The sequence below is a fragment of the Oxyura jamaicensis genome, chromosome 5 (genome assembly GCF_011077185.1).
Source record: "Oxyura jamaicensis isolate SHBP4307 breed ruddy duck chromosome 5, BPBGC_Ojam_1.0, whole genome shotgun sequence".
Classification (NCBI taxonomy): Eukaryota; Metazoa; Chordata; class Aves; order Anseriformes; family Anatidae; genus Oxyura; species Oxyura jamaicensis.
The window spans coordinates 56,547,680-56,573,356 of NC_048897.1; the positions used below are offsets into that span (position 1 = coordinate 56,547,680).

Consider the following 25,677-nt stretch of genomic DNA (forward strand, 5'->3'; position numbering starts at 1 on the left):
CTCACTCCAGATAAAATTGAAGCCCAGCTGCGGAAGCAAAGAGTAGAACTGACACCAACTGAAGTTTTTAAGAAGTATTACAGTATTATTTGTTAAACATATTATTTGAAACCTGCCTAGCCCTTAAATTTCTTCAACAAGAGGAAAAACAAACAAACAAAAGAACATAAGTGGAGTAGATCTTCCTTGTAACCGGAGTCCAGGAACATAAACGGTTCCCACCCATAGGTCTCTTTACAGCTATTTCTGCTTTGTCTGCTTCCTGTAATATAATTGATAATACTTTGTTTATGGTATATAGACTTCTGTGTGCTAATTTCCATCTATGAAGCTTTCAGTTTAAGAACCAAAGCCACTTATAAATCAAAGTGACAGCATGATATCTATTTATTCAAAAAAAAATAAAAAAAAATGTCTGAGCTACCTGAGAGGTCACCAAGCCTCCCACTGCAGCAGATGTCAGCAGAGGCAATACTGTTAGACCTCCCTCCCTTTGAGCAAAAGAAGAAAATGGACATGAGTCAGGCATTCTGGAAGAATCCTCAGCTGTAATCTTTACCACATGTTGACAAATCAGAAAGCTTGATGTATTAATTTCCATTTACAGGTTAAAGTTCACCTTCTTCATCATTTGGGGCACACAAACACCAAGCTGTATTGCATACGGACAGGATTTAACTCACATTTAACAGAGTATGAGCCAATGTCCCACTTAATTGAAGCATTTTTAGCTTGGGTGCGTGTGTTTAACTACACAGAGAGAGTCTCTCTGGATCATAATTTTTAATATTAATTATTCCTTAGGAAGTAAACAGCATGCTCAGTTATGTGCCAAACATAACACAGAAACTCCATAAAGCTGGATAAATATAATAAATCATACTGTGCATTGATGATTATGTAACTAAACTAAGAGGGAATGAGGCTGTAGTAGTTAAGAATAATTTTTATTTGTGTAAGAACAAAGTGGTGGGGAACAGGAAAAAAACCCTTTCACTGACTTGCCCAATATTCTAATTTGAGTGTGTGATTTATTTCCAATCTAACGGGACTGAAGACGTTTTTACCCTGCCATACCCTTCCAAACCTCATTTTGCAAAGCAATAAGGAATTTCCAGATTAGCAAATTAAAAACATTGCTGTTCAGTGTGAAGCATTTTAGCACTAGCCTTTCCTTTAGTCTTCTTACATCAATTTTCCTAACAGTAAACTTAACAGTAAAAACATGAAAATGAACTATTGGAGAGTGATCTAAATATAAAACACCTCATAGTCTGCTACAGTACTCAAAGGATTAAATGTGTCTCAGAAAGCCTTTACAAACAGTGTATCTTGAATTGTTAAAGTCAATGCATCTGTAAGAATCCCTCAGTTCTTCAATTTGTCACATAGAGGATGGCTTTTTATTGATTCATTTCTAGGTCACTAAACTTTTGTGGTATTCAAAAGATCTAAAGTGCACCCATATGGGGCTTTTCTGATAGCATCCATTGTACCCTGGATTCAATAGTTACATTGCTATTCAAAACCATAGGAGTACAGCTTTCTTTTTCTAAATAAACAAACAAATCATTTAGCACAGGTATTTCAGTAGCTCACTGATTATTTTCATAGTTTAATTGGGCAAAATGCTTTCAAGTATTTTTGTTTTCTGATAGCTCCTGGACTTACTAGTTGATGGCTAGGATAAATGCTTGACTGCTATCTTTATTTTTCCAAATTACACACACATCCAAAAGAACTACCTCCTTTCCATATGGGTACGAACTAACATTAAGTGCATTTTAGTCAGCCAAGAAACTTAAGACAAGCCTGGCCCAAATCTTTATTCTTAGCCTCTATGCTAAGTGGCTGTCCCGTCAGCAGCCTTCATTGTGAACCTCACTCCTAGCTAACAAGGCGCATAGACAAACAAGACTTGTGCAGCTGCAGACTCTTTTCTGGGTCCAGTCACCACAAGTCACACAACAGTCCACAGCTTTCTCTGATTCTTTTTGAACAAAGAGTATTCTATAGCTAAGTAGCAGGTGAGTAACTAGTGAAGCGTAAAACTATACAAGGAAAAGAGATTATTTACCTAGAAGTTATGTATATTGTCTCCAGGACAAAACCTTTTCTGATTGCACAGATTAAGGACATAAATAAAATAGTTTATTTTGACCGTTATCTGGAGGCCTCTTTCCACAACAGCATGCTTTCATGGCCAAAACAGTTATGAAGAAAATGCAGGATTGTCAGTATCAGCACAATGAATTCCAGCATACAACCAGGTCGAAAACAAAGGATAAAGACCAATTCCTATTTGCGGCTTTTCTCACCCCTATACTGTACAGGTTACTGAACACTTCAGAGACATTCTCAACACCTTCGTGCGTAGACTGTCTGTACAACTAGGAGGAATCAGTGGGTCATGGAATTAGACACCAAATTCTAAGATGCTGGAGTTTAGCTAGAACGCAGAAAACAAAGAGAGCAGGTATGTGTGAGGCACTGTGTAACCGAGCAGTTTATATCATCATTAAGGACAAAAATCTCGTGTAATTATGGAAATTTATGTCTAAACACGTGGCATCACAAATTAAAAAAAATCCCTAGCCCTAACTGCTCCCCCTGCACCAAAGGTGTTCCTGTTCCAAGGGTGGGACTGAGGAGAAGCGCTGTAACTTGAAGGGATACAAAACTCCCCATAAGGCAGCAAAGATGTATAGATCATATTTGTAACTACTAACTTTTAAACATCTGTATACTGAATGACACGAAGGTCTCTGAAAAACTCCAGAGATAATTTGTAGCTTAATTACTTACAAAGATCAGAGCTGTAAGATGAAAAAATAAGACTGCAGCAATGTAATGTACAGATAGCATTTTTTTCCTCTTTACAAAGCCTAGACAGGTTGCCCTAGAGCTGCCAAAACCCTGTCATAGCCTATCAGTATTGATCATTTTTTTTTCACCAGATAGCTCTACAGCATAGTACTGTGACCTAAGGTGAGTCTTTCTGTAGCTATGAAACATTTCTCTAAATTGCTGCAGGTTATAAAATGCGATTATTTTAATAATCTGAAATTCCATTTAAAAGATACTTTACTAATGTCCACGTTTACTAGCCTTGAGGGGATATACTCTGTGTCACTTGCATTTAATTAGCACATGCCAAAACTGAGTTGTCAAACATACATGTTACAATATTTGGCTTTTGGCCATATTTCAGAAAGGTGAATTCTGATTAACTTGTATTTTGTATAATTATATTTAGAAAATCATTGTTTTGTACCTCTCTGGAGGTTATCTTTTTCAATTTTAAAAAGATGATAAATCCAATTATATTGACAAGTGAAGAGAGCTCTTACCAGTCAGGTTAAATTGCATGTCTAACAAAAATAAGAATAGCTAATTAAAGTAGCTGAAACTGCTGCAGGGCTTAGAACGCACAGGTGTAGACCTGCTTTTAACCAAACAGCTTTAACTTTTTAAAATTGACCTCAGCTACTAACAAAAACCCTCCTACCGATAATCTTTAAAACATTTAGCCATCAATGACCTTGTCAAAGCTACAGCATCTCAAAGGTATGTAGGAATAGGCTCTGATAGGGTACCCAGGGCAGCCCTCTCTGAGCACATATAACTCACTACACAGAATGCAAAACACATTGTTCCGAAAACTCTTCCTAAGGGTGGTAAAACATACATATGGCAGGTCGAAGTACACTGGGGAGTGGGAGGAAAGGAGTTTGTTTAATCAGCAGCTATACCATTTGTTTGTTTTGAAAGGGGAGACTCCTCTAGAAAGCTAATCTTCTGGAGCAGTTTAAGGTGAAAGAGCCAACAAGTGGTCACACATTCGGATTGAGCCAACTGTTTGGATAGTGTTCAAATTCCATTTCACTCAAGAGTCAGGATGCCAGTTTTACCACTCCTTATAAACCCAGTACAGTAACATCTCTTGAAATTAAAGTACCAGTTAAAAATAAATAAATAAATCTTACTATATGAACAAAACCCAGTACGTTTCAGGTTCCTCTAGTATCTTGCCTAAGATAATCGTGTACCTCAACTCTCTAATTTTCATACAAATAAAACACTGTCAAAAGAACATACTATAGAAGTTCAATTGAAATCAGTTGAAATCATGATGCTTATTATTATGATTTGAATTTAAAAAATTGAGCACTTATATTTCAAGTATTATTTTACAGTCACATCCTGTAACCTGTGCCATTACTACATCTCCAGAACACAACAGTTAAAATAAATATTTTAATATCCTGAATCTACTATTATTTGGTTAAATTAACCAAGATAATGTGTCAAATAATGAAGATGAGCATTTAATTTGCAAAGGGAGCTAAGCTAAAAGTAATGCAATTTATTCTTGCCTTAGAGAATGTTGAAGGGAGGGGAGAAGAATTTAACCTTTTTATAACACTTGGAGTACAACGCAGAAAGATCTTCCTAGGAGGTTTATCGCTGACAGCTTCAATCCTGTATAATATTAAGCTTGCCTAGACTAATCTCATGACAGATTTTTTGTGTGTGTATTGACAGGATATTCTAACAATGCAGCTACAATTTTGCCTGCACCAACTTTAAAAATTAGTCTAAAAGTTTTTAGACTAATGAGTCATGAATAAATATAGTTCTCCCTTCAAGACTTTTGGTATATAATTACACGTTTCAAAATAACATATGGAAAGTTTTATTTCGGAAAAAAATGGCTTTTAAATCTAAAAGTGAAATTCTCCTTAATAGGAGAATTTCTATAAGCTAAGCTTAATAGCAGATCACAAATAAACAGTCATGCACTCAGAGGAAAAAAACAAACAAAAGCACAAAAAATACCCAGGTAAGAATCCTATCATTTTCAAATAATCGAGTACTGTCATCTCTCTCATTAGAACAAAAAGGTCACTGCATTTGTATTCACTTACTCCGGTGCCACTTAGGTCAGGTGAAATGGATATCTAACCCTATGCTCAACAATAGGCAAGAGGATGTGTTTAGGAAGAGGTAACAGGAACTGAACAAGCAAATACAGTGCTTCACTTGCTCAGCCTCACACTGTTAGTAGCTCAAGGACTTCCCAAACCAGGCTTGGTATCCATGTACTTGGTAATCCAAACTGCTTTCTGTTCCATGAAGTTGCCTACCTTCCCACTGATAGCATGACTTTTTTTTTTTTTTTTTTTTAAACATTCACAGCACTCTACAATGAATTATTCCACCACTTAGTTGCATACTGTGTAAAGACCCACCTTCTTTTGTTTTATGTCAATTTTATAGCCAGTAGGTTCGTTTGGTATGAGCCAGTTCTACTGACAGGGACAATGAATATAATGGGAAGACAACACAAGAAGTTTCATAGCCTGTGATCTCTGAAAAATATGATAGGTTCTAACTTTGTCCTCCTTCTTCTGTCCATAGAAAGACTGCAGCTCTACTCAAACTGTGTCAGAAAACATCTTCTCTGAAAATAGACATAAAATTTCTAACATTTCTCCTGAGTTCACATAACTGTGGGTGAAATTTCATGAGAAAATTAAGCTTAATTGGTATTCTCTAGTCACTAAGCGAAAAGTCTAAACTTTAACCAGATCGGTTTTCTGTATGCTTAGAGAGCTGAATCATCTCAGCAAGGAATTGAAAAGCTCAAGGAACAAGACTGCCCAGCCAGGAATAGGGAAAAGGATGTGGACAGCTTCTTTCAGCAAACGTGAACTGCTGTACCAATTCAGCGTTCTCGAAGAAATTTGAACTTAAATGGTTGCCATTAAACAGACGGTGGCCTGTATGAAATTAGATAATGTCAGTGAATTTTTTCTGTCAGGCAACTATTCAAATTACTTAGATCTGCATCACAACATACAGCAATTTATAGATTTTTATTTAAAAATTGACATTTTCTAAGATTCACTAAAGACAGCAACACCTGTCTCTAAACAGCCTCTAATGATATATAAAATGTAGAAATAAGAACTAGCCTTACAGTAACAACAAGACATAATAAGAGCAATTACCTTGTTCACTGGGAAACTGAAAATGCTGTTGAATTTCTAGTACAGGTTTTCATATAAACCCTATACTAGCCAAAGATAACATGATGTAACCCCAATATTGTCTAGAAGAGAACTCAGATAAGCCCTCTCCATATTTCACTGTTATATTCTTTAGTGTTGAAGCTATTTGAAATGGGGTAACAGTTCAAAATATGATAACCAAAACTACAAACATAGATACAAATGCAGGTGAAGTTAAAGACCAGTCTCCTTAGCGATGGTTGTCATTTGAAAGTGAAAGGAAAGATTGGTAAAATGTTAGGACCACATTATTTTACTCCTTCGGAAAAGAACTGAAAATTACTGATTACATCTTACTTAAGGTTGAAAGTCTGAACAACTGCCAGCCAACTGGTGTCTATCGCTAGAGGCATGAAAACCTTGTTTTTGCATAAAAATTTCATACCAGTAAAATTTAAATTATCTCTAGTAATATTAAGTGATCAGCAGACTTAACTTTTTAGATCTAACAAGCCTCCTTCAGAACATCAAGAAGGTTACAATGGGAAGGATGAAGTGACACTCTCTTAATTTGTGAAGCTAACTTGCATTATGTGCTACTTAGATCCTTGTTTTCTTTTGAGCTCAAGGCCTTTAATTCAGCAACTCCATAGCATTTAAAAACAGAAATGGGAAGGGTGTTTTTTATACACAATAAAATGACAGGTCATTTAATAATGTATTTAAATTAGCAAAATATAGCAGAATATGGCTTATTCTATCTATATATTCTATACTAACCAATAAGAAGAAGGGTTCCAACAGCTAAGCCTCCACCTGGAAAGAAAACAAAATGAAGAAGAGAGTAAGACTACATTTTAATGCCACGTTAGAGAACAATTGAGTTTTCTTAGTTTATAAGTCAAAGAAAGGTGATAACAGGGAATTTAAAAATACAAAAGTGAACAACATTTTAATTACCTTTGCAATACTTCCTACAATTCTCTATTATGAAATAATTACACATTACATGTAATTACATATTACACATTACAATTACTTTCACAATATACTGTACTATCATCGTCATGGTAAAAAAGATCCTGCAGAGCTCTATGCAACTATACTCAAGTCCTACAATAACGATTTATGATCCAAGCCAGGGAATTTTTACTTGGATGACTCAAGTGAGTAAACATTCTCCATATTAAATCTATATTAATCACTACCAGCTGATATTGCTTTATACCAAGAACCACGTACATAAAGTGACCTGCTAAGATGCTCACAAACTCCCACTGAAATCAGTCAGGCAAAATCCTGGCTCCACTAGTTTTTATTGTATTACTGAGATAGACAAAACAATAAGGCAGGTATGATTTCACCCAAAAGAGCTGGACTGACACTTCATAACATAAAGTTAACCTGAAAAAAAATACTGTTATTTTTGAGTATGTCTTGGACACAGAAGCAGCTCTATCAATATAGCTGTGTAAAGTATTTGTTTAAAAATAAATATATATTTTGACCAACTGGACACAACTTTCTTTTTGCTTAAACAATTGCAATCAATGCTTATGTTCCAATCACAGATGACTGAATGAATAAGAGACTGAAACAAATAGAGCCCATATGGTTTGACGCACAGGCTCTTATCCCATCAATCTCAACAGTGTAAAAAAATAGAGAAAAAAGATAACATTTATGAACTCTTGTTCTGACTGATTTATTTGTTCCTCAAAGAGAAAACAAGTATAATTATGTAACAGTCGTTTAAATGGTTGTCCCAAGAAGGTATTTAAACAGAGAAGGTAAAAGCTTATGTTTTACTTTATGCTCATGCTATACTTTATGTGAAGAGCAAACAAACGTATAATCTGAATTCCAAGACAGAAAATATTGGAATAACTTGAAGTTAGACTACAAATATTTTTTTGAATATAAGACTGTGACAGGAAAGCTCCAAAATTTTTGGAAGCGTTTGGATAATCATATGAAACCAGTCTATTGCAGCGCTTTGCATGAAGGAAACTGCAGTACATCTTCCACAATTAAATGCTCCTCTAAAAGCAAACTGAACCACATCAGCACAGTATCCAAAGCTCTTGATAAAAGAAGCCAATTCTGGACTCTACAGTCAGACTCTAGTGAAGAGTGTAACAGTCTATCAAATTAAGAGCTCATTAAACTTCACTGGAAATTGATTCCTACAGGAATTGGATCAATATCTTCATCTTTCCCTCTGCTGATGGGACTACAAATATCTGTAGCACCTATGAAGTTGATATATACCCAGGAGGAAGAGAAAAAGTAAATTTCTCTCCCATAGGCCAAACAGATGCCAAAGGACTACAGTGGCCTTCGTTTTGATCAAAAGACAATGAATTCTGCATTCACCACTGATTTATGTGAACTCATCTAAAGATCCTTAATGCCGCTATGCAACTGAGTTTCTTGCACATTCAAGTAAAGGTCATCAGATGATCTAGGATGCAATACAATTATACAGATTATAACATCAACAAGTTTTCTAAACAATATACATGCTTTTCCATTTTTGTAGTACACATAATTACCTCCAAAATTAAGGATTTTAGCAGAATATAAACAGATTGGAGAAAAAAAATATTTCTTCAAATGTTTTTAAAGAAGTGTTGCTTGAAACGTGACTGACAAGACACGGGGTATCCATTTTTGAGTATCAATACATTCCATTAGAGCAATCTAGGTATTATTGTGCATTAGTAGCCTAACATTACTTGCTGCCTACTGTAAAAAGTCAAGATACTGGACTTGGTGTAAGCAAGCCAGAACTAGAAGACATAAACCAGCTCCAAATGTTGCTCTGGATAGGTAGAAAAAGGATGCTGCTTATAAATCATGCTGTGTAAGCAGCCGAAACAGAAAGCGCATTTACAAAGCAGACGAACATCTGACATAAAGCATTCTGGCTGCTGACCTTGTATTTTCTATTAAAAAACAAACAAAAAAATAAACAAATAAATGCATCAAATCACAGGCCAAAGCCTGTGAAAGAAAAGACTAAAAATTGTGAAACACAAGACCATAAAAACAAAAGAGTAAAGAGCTATTTTTTGCTCACGTGGGTGGGACAGGTGTAGTAACAGCACGTCTAGAGTAATCACAAGGCTTCTACAGAAGTCACAAGAGTGCTGATACTGTTCCTTTGTAACGCCTGAACTCAAAACACAACAGAATCACTTTGTTGCCATGTCATGACGCTACCAGTTTTAGTGGCACATCACAGTGCAAATGTTCAGTCAGCTACTAATTTCATTGTTGTGTCTCAGTGCATGGCAGATAGTTCAAGCTATGCTCCTGAACCAAGATGTACAAACTCCTCCTTAAATTTATGGCAAATGTATCAAGGAATCAAATATTTCTTAGGTACTTTTAAAAAAGAACTGTAAGTACGAGTTATTTGAAGGACAGAACGAAATCCCTGTGTTCTGATTCACCAATTTTTGCTTCATTTTGCTTGTTCAGAAAAATAAAATAAATAAATATATGTATATACCCAAAAGCTCTTCCACAAGGGGAAGGAGAAAAAATACCAAAATCATGCTTGATACGATGTATGCTTTAAATATTGAATGCATTCAGTTCTCTGAGGAGACAGAAAGCACGTGCTGCTAACAACAATTGTTTAAAGCTTAGCACATTGTACACAGCACATGAAAAAAAAAAACAAATAACTCAAAATGATGAGATTTTTCCAAAACACAACTTGACATAGGAAAAATATGGTCAAAAGAGCCACAAGTAATGGATTACCTCATGGCAATAATGACCGAAAATCTTGGTTATCTGAAATTCCCTTGTAGCCACCACAGACGCAGCGTCTCTTGTCTTTAAATAGCTCATACAAGAGAGGATATTTGTCAGCCAGCACCTCAACACAAAGTACTCACAAGCTTTATTTTCAGGTCACCAGTTGCAGTGCCTCCTCCTGCAAGCCAGAGCAGTAACGTACGTATACCCCGGATGCTAAAGGCAAACTTGGGTAGGAAGGTTGGCTGTATGTTACAGGATGTTGTGAAGAGTTTAAGCGAGGATATTTCATTAGACCGAACGTAAAACTGATGCAGTTACTTTGGTAACGTGTTCGTATTTCAGTGAGCAACAATAATAGTAAATTAGGCAAAAAGCAGGCCGCAGGAAGAAGTAGCAGGAACACTGATAAAATCAGAAGGAAGTTAAAATCTTTAAGTTTCCTAAGAAATCTGACGTGAACTTGTATTTCTTGTTATTTTTATTTTGTTTTGCCAGTATCTACGGCAGTAATACACGTAAACAACCAGGCGAGTTTTCTAACTTTCTGCATTGCTACTTACAGCAATGAGATTGCAGATCTCAAGGACAGAAACACAAGACAGGTTGCAACTTGAGAAGTGTTAAAGAATGCTTTCAATGATCGTTTTCAATGAGTATCTGTAGCCTTTTTTCAAGCAGCTTGAAACAGACCATTTAACACGAAACAAGTGATGCTTGTATTATACAATAGTTACAACTCTCTACAGAGAACTGCTTTGAAAGCAGACATACGTGGTCTGTAATGCTTGGAAGTACACCTGAATATGAAGCCAGGAGATGTAAAGAGGGCCTTACTGGTAAGACAGCATTTGCAGCGCAGCACCAATCTACCTCTTCTTTTTGAAGGGAAATGCATTTATTACGAAATAGCTAGCGATCAACAATGTGCAAATCAACAAGCATCTGTAAGGTGTAAGAAATTCCTGCATGTATCCTCTGCCTTTTCCTCTTTTCCGAAGTTCCTAATCAGACCTGTGTCTAATAACTCCATGCTTGCTCACATGTCCCTTACTCACAGTTATTCCCAAGCTCTCTCTTCCTCTCTGCCAAATAATACAGTATCTGGCTTGCAGCTTCTGGACAAAAACGTGTAAGAAAGCGGTGAGTCCCATGGAGGGCCACAGAGATGGTGCACAAGACCCAAGAGTCCTTGACGGCCTACCCACTCAGCTTCCAGGAAGCTGTGATTGAAGAGCAAGGAGGTTAGTGAAGATCTGACACAGGAATATAGTTTTCCAGTTTTTCAGCGATGCCACATCCTAAAAAAACGCTGTAGAAGTATTCTCAAGAGTTTCTGCTCCTAGGGTCAAAGAACTTTTTTAAAGTTTAAAGCCTCTTAGGTCAGGAAATTACTGAGTATTTGTAAGGCAAGGCAAAGGTATTTTAGAAATCATCTTACATGTACTGGAAAAAGTCTTCCCCATTTCCATAACAAACCACTGATTATGTTAGTGAGTGCCTGCAGATTTAGGGAACTGCTGGCACAAGGAGCTGTCCACATGTTCCCACCCATGCCGTGCAAAAGCTGCTATTTATAAACTGAAAAACGAGCAAGAACTGAAATATTCACTGCAAATCTTATGTTTATGCGATCAGAGCCTTTCACAAATTACGCACGCGTAATGAAATACATCTCTCTGAAGGGGGTGAGCCACAAGGATATCTATCGGTCCTCAGTGGGAACGCATGTTCTGTGCAAAATACACGACACGCTCACAAAGAAATACGTAAAAACAAATAAAAGCGTGCTTCTTCTCAGGCTGCAAACGCTTCTTTTGTAGGGCAGGTACAAGTTTTGTACTTTTCCTTACACAGGCGGTCCTTGGGAAGGGGATATGTTCCCCAGGGGACACGTTCCCACTTCCACGTGTTCCTTCAGAGACACGGGAGCGAAGCTGACGCCAAGCCTTCCTCCCCTAAAGCCGGCCTCACCTCCCTGCGCTGCGGGCACCCTGCAACTGGCACCAGCAGTTATGGAAGCAGTAGAAGGGCCGCCCGAGGCTCACGCAGACGGAACAGTCTGTGCAGCCGAGACAAACCAGCCCCCACAGCAACCAGCGCTGCTCCGCGCCGCAGACCACCCCGGGGACCGCTCCGAGGCACTGCCTCGCAGCCCCTCACGGCGCCGCCTCAGCGAACCGCGCTGAGGGGCCCGGCGGGCAGCGGAGCCCCGCGCCCCGCTCTGATCCCTACCCCCCCCCCCCCCGCCGCTCCCCCTCAGCCCCGAGCGGGGCCTGGCCGGCCGGGGGAGGGGACGGGGGGCAGGGGGGGTGCCGCCGGCCGGCTGCAGGCTCGCGGGTGCCGCTCTCCACCAACCTAGCACACCGTCCAGGGAGGGGAGCCCGCTGGAGAGCAGCAGCTGCCCGTGCCGAACGGAGGGGCGGGTGCCCGGCACGGCGGCCAGGCGGCTGCCGGCCGCGGCCTTGCGCTGGAAGCTGGTGGCGGGGCCGCCCGCGGCTGTGGTACCGGCCCCCGCGCCCCGCGCCGCCATCTCGGCTTCGCCTGACAGGAGAGCGGCGCGGGGCAGCGGGGGGAAGCCCGCCCGTCGCCGCCAATGGCGGGGCGGCTCGGGGAGGCCGCTCTCCAATGGCAGCCCGCCTTGTTGGCACGTCGCGGGCCGGAGGGCCGGGCCGCCCGGTGGCGAGCGGGCAGGTGAGTGGGGACCGCGCTGAGGGCACCGCGCTGGGGGGCGGCCCGGCCCGGCGGCTGATCGGGAGGAGGCAGGGGTGGGAGCCCGGCCCGGCCCGGCCCGTGAAGTCCCCCCGGCCGTGCTGGGCCCCCTGGGGCCCGGCGGAGAAGCCCCCGAGCGCCCGCACCGCGCCTCAGCTCTCCCCTTAACGCCAGCGGGGCCGGGAGGGCCCCGGGCAATCCCTTCCCGTCAGGTTTTCCTCAGCGGTATCCGAATAGCGGCGTGGTGCTTAAGTACAGTGCGTGCGTGTGCCGGGGGACCCGCTCCTGTTTGCAAGCAGCCGCGAAGCTTTATTAAAGGGGTGGTGTAAAGGCCTGCCGCCGCTGGAAGTGTGATCCTGCCGCAGTGCGATTGCTCTGGGCCCTGCTGTAAGCCAGGAGTTGCCTTATCAGGGAGGTAAAGGTAACTTCTGCGCTTCCTCGGCGCCTGTTGCTGAGCCAGGGGCTCATGCCTTACGCAGTTCCTGGGTGTCCTCTGAGAACCTAGCCTGGCCTTTACCTCACGTCAGCTGCCTGGGCTCTGTACAGGGCAGCCCGTGGCCGCCCGGCTGAGCGTGTGTAACTGGTGGGATATCCAAATCCGACGCTTCCTTCTCTGGTCTTGTTATACTCAAAGAAATTAAAACGTTTTTCTCATCTTTCTGGGGAAAAAAAGTAACAGTATGCTTATTTTGTGTGAGTCAACAGGTTACGTTATAATACTGTGAATTTAAGAGAAAGTCCCATGAGCGTGTGGAAGAGCCAGTACACGGTTATTTACCTGTATTCACTTTAAATCTATTTTTCACATGCATCACAAGCTACTTGAAGACATTTGCACATAGAAGGGTGTACTAATGAGGCTCTAATGTTACAATTCCCTACTCTCAATCTTTAATTTAATTTTGATGCGTGAACTCTTTGCTATTGTTGTAAACCATGGTTTGCAGATACATGTGGTTGTTGAGTGTTTTTTTCTTTTACTTGAGGAAAACCAAGGAATACTCAAATATAAACTGGAAGAAAGAGCAACAATATGTTCATAATCTTGCAATACAGCTTCTCCCCTGCATATTAGTTTATTGCATGGGAACATGAAGTTTCAGCAGTATGTTCTCCTAGCTGGTGGCATTGCATTAATTTTGTTGCTGCCAAGCTTCTTTTCATGTTAAAGAGAGGGCAGTTAAAGATCTTTGTCAAGAGTATCGCAATAGTGGTCTTACTGTTTTGTATTTGCTGCCAAACTCTGAGATATTGAATAATAAACATTTAATTTCAAACTTAGATTGTAGTCCAGCACAAGTGGTGGTGGTGTGGGGGGAGAAGCAAAAAATATATATAAAAAAAGAAAAAAGTCAAGAAATAAATATATCTATCCAATGTCATTTTCCATGATCTGACTAATGATTGGTGGAAATCTGGAATAGGATTCACAATTCTTTTGAAAGAGCTCAAGAAGCAGGTATTTTTGGTGAGAACCTTCACTGTAAATTATGTGTGTCATTGAGTGAGGAGCCTGAAACTGGCAGAGTTCTAAACTTTTAGCTCTTCCATTTCTTTCTGTATTATAGTTCCAGACTCCAATACCTAAATTGTTTTAGAAATGAGTGCTTGCAGGTGTGTGCAACACTACTAAAAGGTGCAACCTATGTATTAGAGATCTTTTGTTATAGAACACTTACAACCCCAAGAGTTTACCTTTGTTAAGTCAGTGGTGTTTCCTTTTCAGGAATAATATTAGCTTTTTCACTCTCTTGAATTATACTAAAAGTTTGCCAGTGGTCACGTGTCCACCGTCCAAAAGAGGAATTCCCCGCCATTGTGAAGGATCCCACTGGGAGCTGTCTGCAGAAATTGTAATTCCAGGCACTACGATATATAAAAGCCTCATCCTCAACTATACATTAGTAGGTAGCTAACTCCTATTACTCCTTCACTATGAATGGAATTGAGATGCAGAAAAACTACAGAGCATGGAGATGATTGCAAATTATGAGGAAATATCTTAGCAATTACTTCTTGCCAACTGAGCTGTGGTGACTGGCTGCATTCATACTCAGCTCTTTGTAAAATACAGACCTTTAAACCTGAATCTAGGTCTTAATGTCTAACCTTTAGAATAAAAAAACAACTTTTCTTTCTTGGTGCATGCATATTACTCTAGGCCTGATAAAGTTTTTATCACAATTTAAACTGCAACTCTTAGCTCTAGTAAAGAAGAAATCACTCAGTTTTCTGTCCCTTGTGATCGAATTGAACTGCTTGCCTATGCCAAATGCAGGTTGTAGGATGGATTACAAGGATCTCGGGTGAGAATTACCTAAGGAAAAAATGGAGGGAATACAATGGGTATTCCCTCTTCTTCAAGTGAGTTTTAGATGGTTTGTTCTTGATATGAGGAAACACACCTGTCGTGGTTGTCATTGCTTTGTTTACTGGAATGCAGCCTACGTTGGTTATAGGGTTAAACTCTTAGGTCCTTCAGCTACAGCAAGCTGTGTTGTTTAAGTAGTGTTTCTCCATAAGACTGTCATGTCTACGTGTTGATGTACATTTCTTACTTACCTTGATTACAGATTAATGGGGTTTGCTATGTTTTAATTGTGCCTTATGAGATTCAGTGAATTCTCTTATCCTTCCCTGGCAATGAGTGAAATGCTCTCTGTTTCGGAATAAAATACATTGGTTAATTTTGTTTCAAAGCTGTACTTCTGCCTGATCAGTTTGTAGCAATATTTTGTTTGGTTTATGCATGGGATAGAAAACTAGAAAGCTGCAATCTAATGGCAGTCCCGATTCATAATCTTATTAGTGTTTGCAGTTGTATCGCAAAGCAGCTCCCCTCATCAGTCCTGGAATGTGATGGCATTAGGCTTGATTAAAGATTTATAGTCACCAAATCAGATTAGCGCCCGCGTCACCTGACGAGGTAGGGCCGGCAGTCATGTGGTCCTGCACCCCGCCGAGCTCACGCTGGGGGCTGAAACAAGGTAGTTTGCTTTTGAGATGTTCTTAAGTATCTAACAGCATGGGTCATGGATTACGACTGCAAAGAAGATGGCTTCATTTTCCTGATCTTTGAACTGGCTAGAATGGGATGTTTCAAAGTGCAGGATCTTCAGGGCATGAGCCAACAACTGGAAAGAATGTTTAATCCTGGAAGTTCTGGCGCTGAAAGACCTGGGGTTTTTCAGTGTGAAAAAAGCTTAAAAACTACTTATCCAATCATTCCCTGGAAAACGCGAGGATTAGCAGGAGAGTTTAAGACATACCAATCGTGTGATATTATATAAAACATGATATGATTTTCTTCGGAAAGCCTCTGGTTGCTGCCTAAATGCTTCTGTGGGTTTTATTTACTGAACAACTGTGATAAAAATTTGAACCTGTGTCAAATGTAAGCAGTTCTTTTGAACTGGGAGTCCATAAATTAGGCGGCATGAATCCAAGTGGTATGGTTGACTCTGTGCTATGTGCTGAGGACAATGGTTTAATAAATGTAAATCATAAAAAAGTTATTACTGAAATGACCATTGTAATTTCTATGCAGATATTAAATATGTTCCCATAATTCCAGAATATAAAAGTGTACAGTATAGAATTACTGAAGGTTGCAGAACAGTAGTAGTGAAGATGAGCTTTAAGTTGAATGTGCTGTCTCAGTAAGCATCATACAAATTAGTCATGTATTTCATAGAGATTAGTTTACTACTGTTTATTTTAAAAAGATTAATTCACATTAATTTAAAACAATCATGATAATTTAAAAACAGTTCTAAAGTAGGCCTAAAGCAATTAAAAAAATTAGCCAGCTAGAGGAGGAGTATTATTTGTATTATGGCTTCTGATATCCTATAATGTTTTTCACGCTGGGTTCCACATCCGTTTAAAGCTTACTTCAGGATTAAAATCTAGAATTTGAGAGAGTGATTGATTCTAAGCCTTTTCCAAAGCTTAACATCCACAGCTATGTCATAGAGAATACAAATGATTGCCCTCAAAGAGTAAAACATTTTGTTGCTTCAGCGTAGCAGTGGATAAGGTGAAGTTTGTGTTTCAACGGGAAAAATGTAATTTAAATTCTTTGATATTTTGAAGTCTTTGTTTTTGATTTCCAGCTGTATCTGGCAGTGCATATTTGATTAAGTAGGCATTTCTAAAGCCAGGCAGACAATGTAGGCCATGATGATTTATGGGAAGGAAAAGTTAAATAGCTGTGATTTTTAAATATATAATATTTATTAACGCAGAATATGCAAAAATACGAAATCTATCACGTGTTTTTAGATTCCAAGATTGACTGAATGTCTAAAAAAAATATGAATTGCTGACATAGTTTCTATTAGCATCTTTTCCTAAAGCTGGTATTAGAAGGTTAAAAATTGTCCCATTTTGGATTTTGAAACAGCATCACATTTTCTGCCAAACTTTTCAAATGCACTATTCCAAATAATTGTGCAATTTCTCTTAAAATTCTCCAGTACCAGCAGCTGCTGGAATGCAGGCCGTGTTTGCTGCTCGCCTACATGGCAGGACTTCATAGAAGGTGCTCTTTTTTGGTTTAGCCTTCCCCACCTCTGTCCCCATCATCTCTGCAACTTTGTGAAACCTGAATCCCGTGAATGTTGTGGCAAAGCACTTGAGGCTTGTCCACGCTGAGAAAAGATATACCCGATCCCCTTCAGAATTCGGAAATTGTCACTCGTCTTGCTGAGATGTTCTTCAAGGCGTTTTTGTAATGGAGGATTTTCCCTCCTTTCTGCTATTACCCCAAGCCAAACAGTAATGTTTTGACAAGTACTGTAGTACTTACTGGATATAAAAGTTGACAAAATCTGTGACATGAGTCTTGTAATTGCACTGCCCCACCTGCCTGACCTCCCTTCTTGCGTAAAGGAATAAAGGAAATGTAACTGGGGAGTGTTCGTATGCTTAGAGGTGACTTCTGGCTGCTCTGCTGCAGGGTAGGATCTGTATTGCTAACTTCTTTTCAGATTAGCTTCAGCAGCAGGCTCTGACTTCCACCGAAGCAGTGCCAGGTATGCTAGCTGAGACTCAGGACGTTTCTATGTTGGAGTAGGAACTGACAGTTGATTGAAAAGGAATCTCAAAAACTTGATCGCAAAGGCAAGAATCTTTGCCAGTGTGCTTACGTGAACGGATGTAACTTCTTGGCAGGTTGGACAAAGTTGCGGCCTGAGCTTTCCAGTGTACTGGCCAGCGATGTCTTCTGGGCACTGAGGGTTCAGCAGCTACTCCGGACAGGTAGGTTAATGCTGGCTGGGGTTTTCAGCCACTGCTGGTCTGGAAGTAACCTGAGGTGGTGTAGTTTCCCCTAACAAGCAGTTTTACTGCCCTTAATGCTCATTCTGTCTTAAATTTATGAACTACTCCATCCTGAGCCTGGTAATGACATGCAGAAGAGCAGTGGTTGAACTGAAATGCCTATTGGTGTGTTACAAGGAGCTAGATAAAGCAATTTGTTTGGTGCTACGAACAGCGACAGAGTCACTGACCCAGTGCAGGATTATGCTAGTTCTGGCCTTCCCACCCAGTGATGCTGGCCAACTACATCAGGCAGGAACTGGGCAGGAACACAACCGGCAGGCTTCACTGAGGACAAGATGAGTCAGGATTTGATGGACTTCCATCTACTTTCACAGTAGTGTGGCCATCCACAGAGCAGGTGCTGAACCAAGACGTGTTACTGTAAATAATTCTGTACGGCGGTGTAAATACCTCTGTGAGTGCAGGGACAGGAGTCTTCTAAGATTTTCAGGAGAGAGAGATGACTATTCTAAGAACTTGTTTAGAATGGTAAACAGATTAAGTCATTAAGAAGTAGAAAATAGGCATTTTGGACTTTAGTAGACAAGAATTAAAATTTAGATTTTTCAGCATGAGTTACAAAGTTGGGCAAAGCATAAGCAAGCAGTCCTGTAAAATTCACTTCAAATAGAAAAAGCCATATTCACTACTGGAAAGTTAAATTATATTGGTCCAAATCTTGAATAATATCGTGGAGAAGAAACTGGAAAACATTGGACATCTGGCTTTTATTGTAGCCAAGCCTTATTTTAGCAAACTTTCTTTATTCATTATCTCAATGGATTCTGCTTCTTCTGTCTCTTGTTTTGAGGCTGCCAATTCCATGCTAAAGCTGCTGTACGTGCCAAAATCCCGATTCAGGAGCATGTCTCGAGGAACAGAGGTAGCTACGTGAGTTCGCCCTGTCGTTCAGTATTTGCAAACCACAGAGGCCATCTGCGGGTATCTGCTCAGTAATGTGCTGAAGTTTGGGCTGACATGAGTCAGCCTTTGTTAGCTTAGGTGCTAATGCTGGGCTGATGGCTGGAGAAGTACCAGTTCTGTGACTGGTACAACGTTGCTGGAGCTATGGAATAAGTGCTGGAACTAGGACTATACAATAATACGGAATGCTGTATTTTAAATGGGAAAGGGTAAAGGATGTGGTTGCTGGTGTGAAAGTATGCTTCTCTGTTTCAAGGTCTTCTCTGCTTTTGTATCAGAAATATGTGTAATTTCATTGCCTTGGTGGACTCTTTTCTGGAGGAAGCAATTTACCTGGGTCTTAAAACATACAAGCATTTGATTCCAAGATCTCTCAGTTCCCATGTTTTCAGCCTGTCTGTGACTTAGAGCTGTCTCTGTGTCCCACGTTGAAGGAAGAAAGGTAATTGACCTTCCTTTAAGTACACTTTTATGTTTCTGGGAAAGTGGTTATACACTTCTTGAGCTGCATGTTTCCATTATTTCTTTGTATCAGCCGTGCTTCCATTGGTCCCAGAAGTGTGAAGCAGCCCCTTGGTCTTGGTATTTTTATGCTATCGCCAAGTTACAGAGCCTTTTATTTGTTTTGTTTTTCACAGAATGTTTAACATTTCTGGTATAAAAGACCTAAAATTCAGAAACATTAAAGTCTGGGAAGATTTTTGGTTATTTTAGCATGCATACAGTAACTGTGAAAGGAGCTATATGATCAGTCCCTGGTTTTCCTTTTAGAAATGCAGTGTATTATAAAGAAAAGGGTAAGCCGTACTGTGTACTTATTGTGTGGCCACTTCTTAAAAACTTAGAAATGGTGTTTGAGAGGGCATTTTGGACGAGGAGATGTGAGATTAGTGAAGATGCTCAATGATTCTTTCTCTTTTATTTTCCATTTTACAACTATCCATATCCTCACTTAAAATTTGGATTTCTGTTAATTATCTGTGATAAAATAAGGCCCATGAACCTTTTTTGGTAATCTTTTTGCTCTCTGTGCTAGTGCAGTTTGGGGGCCTGGAGCGTGCTCAGCGCCTTGCAGGTACTCAGTACCTTAGCGTATAATCATTTGCTGAATTTGAGAAAGGTGCCTCCACGTACTTGATTCACTTATTGTGTCAGCTCTACCTTTTACTTTAAACCTTCAAATTAAATAATAGTTTATGCTGGCTTTTTATTTTAGTTCATGCGTTTTAAACCCGGAACTCAGATAAAAAGATAAGTTTCGGAATAAATTCCGTGTATTATTTATGAGTGGAGCAACACATTAGCATTGAGTTCACAATAGATCATATCGCTTTTATTCCGTCTTACAAGCTTAGCAGCACAAACAGAATAATCAACATATTATTTGGCTGTCATCTGCTGAACAGAAACCAGAGATCACAAGGAGGTTTTCCCTAGCTGCAGTGATGGCCTTTTTGTTCCAAGCCCCCATCTGGGAGGGCCATGGTGTGTTATCATATGGAACGCGGGGTTTTCTGTAATCTCCTTAGCTGCACTGCAGTTTGAATCTTCATTCCATGTTTGTGTAATTTATAATTTTAATGAGACCACGGCTCTTGTGGGCTTTGAAATATATTAAAAGCTCTTTTGTGCATATGCTTTTGTTCTTGCTTAATAGGCTCAGTGTATTTAAAACTGATGAATTTTTATTCATGGATTTGGATGTCTGGGGATTAACTTAGACTGAATATCATTGCACTCATCTATTGATGCTTGGAACTTTTTTTTAAGACTTGTATCTGTAAGTGGAGAAGAACTTATAAAACTTGTGTTTTATATAAAATGGCTCAGAAATAGCTCAAAATTTTTACAGCAATGATAAAAAGTACAGATTAAAATTTATTTTCAGTGCATAAACTCACAGGCAATACAGTCTGTATTGTGAAGAATAAGTAGTTGAATCCATACACGTGTATTATGAACCTCTTCTCTAAAAGCAGCTTAGGAAAGCCATGCAAAATTTTGCAGAATAATAGCAGTATTTGATTTGCAGTTTTCTTCTGTTCAGGTAATTTGAAAATGTAAATAATAAGCTCACTTTTGTCTGTGTTTCTTTTCTCCTGTTTTTTAACGCTTTTTTTTTAATGCAGAGTATGCACATTTCATTAGAAGGTGATGCTCGTTACTGGGAACCATTGATGAAGAAATACAGAAAGATTGTTGCTGTTATATTTTCTGATGGTGCCAAAACTTTTTTTTTTCTCATGTATTTTTCAACTGTTTAATGATTCACTGTTGATATTAAGATCTCATGCTGTGTGATTTCTGTGTTAATAAACTAGTGTGGAGTACTCCTCCGCGGTAACGTACTAATCTGAGACTAACAGTGGGGATAAGACAAAGACACCTTGTAAACAGTTTTCGTGGTGGTGTATGCAAATAGGTTGCTTTATGTGAACAGTTTGTTTGTTGTGTTTTTACCAGTAAGCAATCCTGTTAGTAATGGCAGATATTTTAAGTAAACAGTCTTTTTATTTGTTAGTGCATAGGGAAATTAATTACCCCACTGCATAGGGAAATTAATTACCCCACTGCTAGGCACTGCTTTAATGGTGTTTCCAAAAATACCTGCGTATGCTTAGAGGTGTGTCATCAGTGGGAAGTGCGTGGGACATGTGAGCCAGGGACACCTTTTGGTTTCTGTGGGGTCATAGTTTACATACCCAATGTGAAAATGGGACTCAGAACTCTTTGTCTTAGTTAATTAACACGTATTTTACACGCTTACTCTACATGTCCATGAATATTTCAGGAAGGTAGCTTGTTTTGAAATTTAAGATAAATGAATATAGCTCAGAACTTGACCCTTGTGATATAGACACTGTATTTTTCTCATTCACCAGCAAAGGGTCTGTGCTGTCCATCAGAGCTTTGGCATCTGTGTCCTAACTTTGATGTTGTTACAGGAAACTGTTAAGTGAAAATTTCAGCATTCCTCAGAGGCTCAGACTTGCCACGTATGACCATGCATTTACTGAGATGTTTGGATTTTGCTGTTCAGCAAAGATGAGTATATATGGAGTTGCAGAGAAAGATAGAAGCCCAGGAATGCGTCTGACCATTAACAACACAGCATTTTATACAGGCTTGTGGGATTGCTAGGAGTTTCCTCCCAAAGGTAAAGAGAATCAGTGAGAACTGCTTGAAATCTGTTTTGAAAAGTTGTTCATTCTCATGTAGGTAGTCTCTAGTTGTTTAACACCAGAGGATTGCATTATGTGAGTTTCTGTGTACAGGATCGAGCTACTTGTCAGCTTGAGAACAGTAGATGAAGGAGCACTTGTTGGAGACAAACCGTCGGTGCCTAGTAGAGACAATGTAGAAAAATAATCCTTTCTTCCAGAATACCACCCAAGTTTTTTCAGGTTTGCCAGGCTGTATCTAGTGCATCTTCTAGAGAGAAACAACAGCTAGAAATACAAGCCGAGTTCTCCCTGACCCCGTGCACAGAAAGATCATTTGAAAATGGTTCCTTGTTTTCCTTTAGGTGTTCAGAATCCTCAGATGAGTATAATTAACATATTTAAGATACATTTATTAAAAGGTGTCTCTGATATGGGAAGAATCTTTCTCAATAAGCATGACACACCTTTCACTCTTCTAGCACATATTACATTAATTTCATGCAGAAGTTTTAAAACAGTTAAATTTATATTAATGCCAGCTCCAACAAAAATATTTAAATAGCCCAATCATTCTAGGCTCCTTCTTGCTTTGAGTTTTGGGACTTTTTTAGTAATAGTCTCAGAGTAACCTTTTGGGAAAAACATGGTGCAAGTTACAGGATTACATTGTGAGAAGAAAGATGTCTGGTGGGGAGGGGAGAATGTGTTTCTATTAGCTGAGGAAAAACTGATCAACTATCACAAAATATTTGTGAAAATTCAGGATTTAGTATTATATAAATGAAGTGTGACTGGAAATGTTTTATTATAGTGAAAAAATCTAATTGGTATCAAGTCCAATGATTTGTTTAGCCACATTCTCATTGGCTGTGACTTCGATCTTCCTGTATTTAAAATTTCGGCACCGTGTGTTAAACTGTGTCATCGGTTATCTGGAAATGATAAATCCACTGATTGATTTCCTGATTTTATTATGTACACAGTTAATTGTAATCCAAGATTACAGCAAACAAGATGTTAATTTCTAGACAATCTACCTACGTTTCACTCAGAGCGCGATTGTTACTGAAGCAAAAATACAAAGAGAATAACATTTGTGCTATCCTCACAGGAGCTGTCAATAAAAGATGTAATAGGGGATTTAGGAATCTGGAAATGGCCAACTAATTTATGTGAATCTATTTTATTTCAGCTAGAAAGACCAAGCTCTGTTTCGTCTGCGCTGCATATTGCAGAGCACAGGCTGTCTATAGAAAACCAGGCGGCTGCATATGGATAGTCCCTTGATATCATTCACTTGCTGTGTAATCTTATTATGCAAAGTTCTAATCTTCACCTAGAATGAATGCCTCTGGGTCAGAATATAGTCATATCAGGGTTTTTGAGGTCATGTTTTGTGATCCTTAGCTTATTCTTCTAAGTAGGGCTGGGATTTAAAGAGTATTCCCTAGACACTAGCAGAGATAGACAGTAAAACCTGCTGCCTTTTTGGAAGACAAGACCAACATGAGGTCCCTGGTAGGATTAAACTTGATTTGTAGCTGTAGGATTTTTTAACAGATGTATTATTGGACAGGGAATAGGGGGCCACCAGCACAGCGAAATTGGATCACGATTGGCATTCTCAGGGAGTCCGCTGGCTGCTAAAACAGCAGCTGCATGTGGATTTGACTTCTTTCAGGTGAAGCGACTTCCAGTCATTTGGAAAGGATGGGATGAAAAGGAACCTTGGTGATAATTTTGATGTCTGCAAGATTTAGTACCAATGTAATGGGATTATCGGTAACACCTTCACTGCAGAAAAAGCCACCTGGCGCTATAACTGGCAGCAACTGAGAACTAATCCCTTCCCATCTCTTGGATGTCATTCATGAGGCTCAAAGTGATTTCTACCCTGCCAGCTGTGATTAATTTTATAAACAAACAAACAAGAAAGTAAAATGACGAAAGCGTAGACGACGTAAGAAGTGAACAGAAGAGTAGGAGTTAGATTTTGCATTTTATTTACTGCAGGAGATAAAATACGTAGTTCTTGTCAAGCAACCAGATTGTATTCTATATGACAAATGTGTGTGTGTAACTTTTTAAAATCGATGTCTATTTTCATTAGAAAAACAGTGTCTGTTTCAGTATAAAATTTTACATTGCCTACTCTGTAAGTAGTAGGTAGTACCTGGAAGTAATTACAACAGGTTTTATGTCGATAGGTCGGTGATAAGGATGTTTATACTACAGACCCATTAAGTTTTCAAGGGGCCTGTGACTTAAATCATTTGGTTTATTGTCCTTAATGGCCTCATGTTGTATCTGGTGGCAGTGCCTGCTGACAGGACTTTGTATTAAAATGAATTGTGTGATGTGGAAAAACGTTCAGCCATTTAGCTGCTTGTGATCAATAATATGGCGTTGTTTAAAAAATGTACCGATAAATAGTTTTCTGAGGAAACAATTGTATTTTACTGATACTTAATCTAGAGCAATTGTGAGATAAATGTTCTGTGTTTATTTTTTAATAATAAACCTCTAGAGGTCATGGGGTTTCCGTTTGGTTGGCTGGTTTGGTTTGGTTTGGTTCTGGACAGGACTTTCTACAACCATTCACGTGTTAACTAGAAGTTGTTACTTAAAACTACATGGAAACTTTCAGGGTTGTAGTTAACCTGTGGTCTGTGGAATGAACATTACATGTCTGAAGAAGGATCCTAACATTAAAAACAAAGAAGGTCTGAAGTTGTCTTAGTTTCAAAGAGTATCATCTAGGTATTGCACGTGTGCCTTAATTTGAAATGAACTTTCCTGAGGAGTAATAAATTTAAGCCTTGTATAGGAGCTAAGAATTTTTTCATCATTACCATGAACATCTGATAAACCTGAGCATTTCAAAAAGACCCGTTGTGCCACAGCTGTAAACTGGGACTGGTGAAATCCCTGTCTCATGGACTGAGAATTTATTTTAATACAGCTTCCATATTGCAGAGTCTTTGGAGCCCATCAGTAAGAGAACGGGGAGCCAGATTTGAGACCTCCAGGCTCATTTGCTATCATCTTGGTATCGTGGCAGCTGCAGCAGTAGGTAACACTCACTCTGTCGTACTGCTCCTCGCTGCCTGTAGTATCCACAGGTGGCCCAATTCTGTAGTGTCTTAATATACTAATGTAGTGTTTCCGAGTAGCACGGATCTGAAGTACGGTACGGCTGTGCAGTACTTGTCTGCCTCGGCCGAGAAGCAACGCGAGATGGTCTTTCTGGCAGGCGCTGTTTGGAAGCATCGATGTGCTTCTCTCACAAGCCCGTTGTGGTCATTGATCTGCGCTAGTTGTAAAACACTCATCGATCTGCTGTCACTCAATCTGCCTTTCATCACCTGTGAAACGTTCCTGGGCTTACAGCCTTTCTGGCCTTGAGTGCAAGGTTTTGGTCCGTACTTTTCATGGTGTGCTGGGTTGAGAAGAACAAGTCACCTTTTTGGGAGCTGGGAGTGAAGTTGTGCTGGCAGTGCCGTTAGCTCACAGTGAGGCTGCTGCATGTTCGCCGAGGTGTCCGGCCTTGTGCGAGGTGCTGCACGTGCTAATGAAGCACTTCAAGACTTTTTGTGTTACGTTTTGTGCTACTGTGAAACTCTTTATCTAATATTAAGGGTGATGAATCACAGATTGGTTCAAGTACATTTATTCTGGCGATCTTCTATATAATAAAAACCAAGTAAATTCTTTTTGGAGCAAAGAAGCGAGCTTGGTAGAGAATGTTTTCCCCCATGAATGCTCTT

The 25,677-nt window shown here is 39.6% G+C and overlaps 2 protein-coding genes across 10 annotated transcripts in view; one reads left to right on the plus strand and one right to left on the minus strand.

Annotated features, from left to right (window-relative positions):
* Positions 1-12,353, minus strand: part of ELP4 (elongator acetyltransferase complex subunit 4) — a 277,760-nt gene extending 265,407 nt beyond the window's left edge. For 4 of the 8 annotated variants that reach the window (XM_035328538.1, XM_035328536.1, XM_035328544.1 and 1 more), the window contains exons 1-2: positions 12,144-12,353; positions 6,795-6,830 (exon numbers count right to left, since the gene is read on the minus strand). In XM_035328538.1, coding sequence (XP_035184429.1) covers positions 6,795-6,830; positions 12,144-12,318 — 211 coding nt within the window. In that variant the 5' untranslated portion in view covers positions 12,319-12,353. The remainder of the gene's footprint in view (positions 1-6,794; positions 6,831-12,143) is intronic. The other 4 variants (XM_035328539.1, XM_035328537.1, XM_035328540.1 and 1 more) reach the window with 1 other exon arrangement.
* A 4-nt stretch (positions 12,354-12,357) lies between these two features.
* Positions 12,358-25,677, plus strand: part of IMMP1L (inner mitochondrial membrane peptidase subunit 1) — a 35,485-nt gene continuing 22,165 nt past the window's right edge. Inside the window, exons 1-2 of one of the 2 annotated variants that reach the window (XM_035328546.1) lie at positions 12,438-12,479; positions 20,876-20,966. The gene's annotated coding sequence lies outside the window, so the exon portion shown is untranslated. Of the gene's footprint in view, positions 12,480-20,875; positions 20,967-25,677 lie in introns of both variants that reach the window. The other variant, XM_035328548.1, reaches the window with a different exon arrangement.